The sequence below is a fragment of the Nicotiana tabacum genome, chromosome 11 (genome assembly GCF_000715075.1).
Source record: "Nicotiana tabacum cultivar K326 chromosome 11, ASM71507v2, whole genome shotgun sequence".
Classification (NCBI taxonomy): Eukaryota; Viridiplantae; Streptophyta; class Magnoliopsida; order Solanales; family Solanaceae; genus Nicotiana; species Nicotiana tabacum.
Window position 1 is genome coordinate 76793968 of NC_134090.1, and position 3568 is coordinate 76797535.

At 40.2% G+C, this 3568-nt stretch overlaps 1 protein-coding gene across 1 annotated transcript; it reads right to left on the reverse strand.

The window, feature by feature from the left end:
- Nucleotides 1–1214: 1214 nt before the first annotated feature.
- LOC107759789 (uncharacterized) lies at nt 1215–1832 on the reverse strand. Its single transcript, XM_016577800.1, has one exon. It carries the CDS (start codon nt 1830–1832, stop codon nt 1215–1217), a length of 618 nt encoding a protein of 205 aa, XP_016433286.1.
- Nucleotides 1833–3568: the final 1736 nt, after the last annotated feature.

The window sequence follows — 3568 nt, forward strand, 5'->3', positions numbered from 1 at the left end:
GACTCGGGGGCATTAAACCCAAGTCTATATTAAATACGCACTGAGCTCACAACATTCAGAATGAAAGTCATGAACGAGTTATGAAACTAGAGAATAGATATTCTACAACTATTCAAGAAGCTAGGCTAAACTAAATTACTGAGGCAATTGATAACATTGTAAGAACACCATAGTGTATGGGGAATTATTAACATTCCCAAACATAGAGAGTTAGCCTCACATACCTTAACTTCCTGCTCTTGAGCGTAATACAATGTTTGTCAATTCTTTCGATTTTAATCTATAGCAATACAAGTCAAAAGGATTCCATATTAGCTATGATGCTCATGTTTTGGTCACTTAAGCATCTTATCAAACACTTAGTGAGAATAAAGCTTCATAGTCATTATTAATGGTATCCTTATTAATGGTATCTCTACACCCAATAACCTATTCTCTTGTTCCTAGATAAATTCTAAAGTCTCAAACGGTTATAATCATCATTATTCTTTATCACCTATAAGGTAAACAACACCTTTAACCAATAATCAATACTCCAAACCTATAATCGTTCATACTTTTCTATCAAACCCATCAACTCATATGTCATGAACTAGAGTCTATAATTATAAACCCAATGCTAGAATCAATTAGAGGGTGAAGACATTACCTTTTTGAAGTTCAATCCCCTTGAATTCGAGTTCTAAGGTTTCTTCTCTCAACAATGATGTCCCAATCGAATATCTAATGTTATGGAGGGTTTACCCATGTTAATAAGGTGTTGGGAAACTGAAATTAACTTAGAATCACTATTAGAACTTACCTTGGGTGGTGAAGGGACCATTAAGGAGTTAGGTTTTTTAGAGCTTTCCTTTCCAGAGAAAGTTTTTATGTTTTGAGGCTGTGGGGGACGAAATAGGGATAAAAGAATGACTCCCCAAGTCCACCACTACGGCCCGATTGCGGTAAATAGCAGGAACACTGCCTCGCAACCGTTTTACAGAACGGGCATAACCTTTTGTACAGAGCTCTGTTTGGGCTTCACAATATATCGTTGGAAAGCTATTTCAAAGGCCTGAAACTTTTATGATTTGAGGTTTCCCAAATTCCTTACACTTTTTTACTAAACCCTTCTGGAAGACGGACCTTCTACAAACTTAGTCGATTTTGTCAAATCTTATGCACCTCACTTTCCATATGGAAAGGTAATTACCTTCCACATTTTCCTTTTGCTATTAAAAGAAATAGGGATATCTGGACTTCATGTCCTCTTCGGCTTCCCATGTAGCCTTTTCAACCTTTTGATTCCTCAAAAGCACTTTTACTGAAGCAATTTCCTTAGTTCTCAGCTTGCGGATTTGACGATCAAGAATAGCCATTGGAATTTCTTCGTAAGACAAGCTGTCTTTAACCCTTATAATCTCTATAGGAACCACAAGTGACGGGTCTCCCGTGAATTTCTTCAACATAGACACATGAAACACTGGGTGTACAGCAGCTAGTTCTTGTGGCAATTCTAACTCATAAGTCACTTGTCCGATCCTTCGCATGATTTTATATAGCTCAATATAGTGAGGACTAAGCTTCCCCTTCTTCCCAAATCTCATAACGCCTTTCATGGGCGATACTTTTAGAAACACCCAATCATCAACTTGGAACTCTAAGTCTCTATGTCGCACGTCCGAATAGGACTTTTGGCGACTTTGAGCCGTCTTCAAATGCCTTTGTATCAAGTTGACTTTCTCCATAGTCTGATAGACCAAATCGAGTCCTAACAACTCCGCTTCTCCGACTTCAAACCAACCAATTGGTGATCTACACTTTCGCCCATACAGAGTTTTGTACGGTGCCATCTTGATACTAGAGTGATAGTTGTTATTATAAGCAAACTCAATGAGAGGTAGATGATCGTCCCAATTACCTTTAAAATCGATAATACACGCCCTCAACATATCCTCAAGAGTCTGAATGGTGCGTTTCGCCTGGCCATCTATCTGAGGATGAAAAACGGTGCTTAGGTTCACCCTTGTGCCCAATCCCTTCTGAAAGGATTTCCAAAAGTTCGTTGTGTACTGGGCACCACGATCTGAGATAATGGACAAAGGAGTCCCATGCAATCAGAAAATTTCTTTAATATACAACTTGGCATAATCCTCGGCTGAATCTGTAGTCTTCACTAGTAAGAAGTGAGTTGACTTGGTAAGTCGGTCTACAATCACCCAAATCGAATCATGCTTCCGAAACGAGTGAGGTATACCTATTATGAAGTCCATGTTTATCATCTCCCATTTCCAGACGGGAATTTCTATATTCCGGGTTAAACCGCCAGGTCTCTGGTGTTCGACTTTCACCAGTTGACAATTTGGACACTTAGCCACGAAATCTGCTATATTCTTTTTCATATCGTTCCACCAATAAACCTCCTTAAGATCATGATACATCTTTGTGGAACCTGGGTGAATAGAATACCTGGAATTGTGGGCTCTGACATAATCTTCTCTCTGAGCCCATCTACGTCTGGAACGCATAGTCTGCCTCTATACCTCAAAGTACCATCATCTCCCCCTTGTTCAAAAGCCGTAGTCCTGTGTTTGTGAATTCCCTCCTTCAGTTGCAATAAGTAGGGATCACTAAACTGTTTTTCCTTCACTTCGGCTACTAAGGAGGATTCAACCTTGTTTTGGAGAACAATGCCACCATCTTCGGAGTCCAAAAGTCGAACTCCTAGATTTGCTAAGCAGTGGACTTCCTTCATCATAGTTCGCTTGTCTGCCTCAACATGAGCTAAGCTTCCCATAGAACGCCGACTGAGAGCATTAGCTACAACATTTGCTTTCCCCGGATGATAGAGGATATCAACATCATAATATTTAAGTAATTCGAGCCACCTTCTCTGATGTAGATTTAATTCTCTTTACTTGAAGATGTACTGGAGACTCTTGTGATCTGTAAAAATGTCAACATGCACCCCATGCAAATAATGGCGCCAGATCTTAAGCGCAAACACCACAGCTGCTAATTCAAGATCATGAGTCGGATAATTCTTCTCGTGAGCCTTGAGTTGTCTCGATGCGTAGGCTATGACTTTACCGTGTTGCATTAATACACACCCACGACCAACCCCTGAAGCATCACAATAAACAACAAACCCTTCGGTTCCTTGCGGTAGTGACAGGACCGGAGCTGAAGTCAACCTCTCCTTTAACTCCTCAAAACTTTTCTCGCACTTGTCCGACCATTGAAACTTGACTTTCTTCTGAGTTAATCTAGTCAAAAGGGACGATATAGAAGAAAATCCCTCTATGAAATGCCTATAATAGCCTGCTAGACCCAAGAAACTTCTTATATCGGATACTGAGGTGGGTCTAGGCCAATTCTTCACTGCCTCTATTTTCTGAAAGTCCACCTTCACGCCTTCCCCTGAGATGACATGGCCCAAAAATGCTACTGATTTCAACCAGAATTCACACTTAGAAAATTTTGCATATAGATTGTGATCATGCAGTGTTTGCAACACAATTCTGAGATGTTCTGCATGGTCAGTCTCGCTACGGGAATAAATCAAGATGTCATCAATAAACACGATAAC

Excerpts from the sequence above, each read along its gene's own strand:
- LOC107759789 (XM_016577800.1), bottom strand. The coding sequence starts at position 1,832 with ATGGCACCGTACAAAACTCTGTATGGGCGAAAGTGTAGATCACCAATT.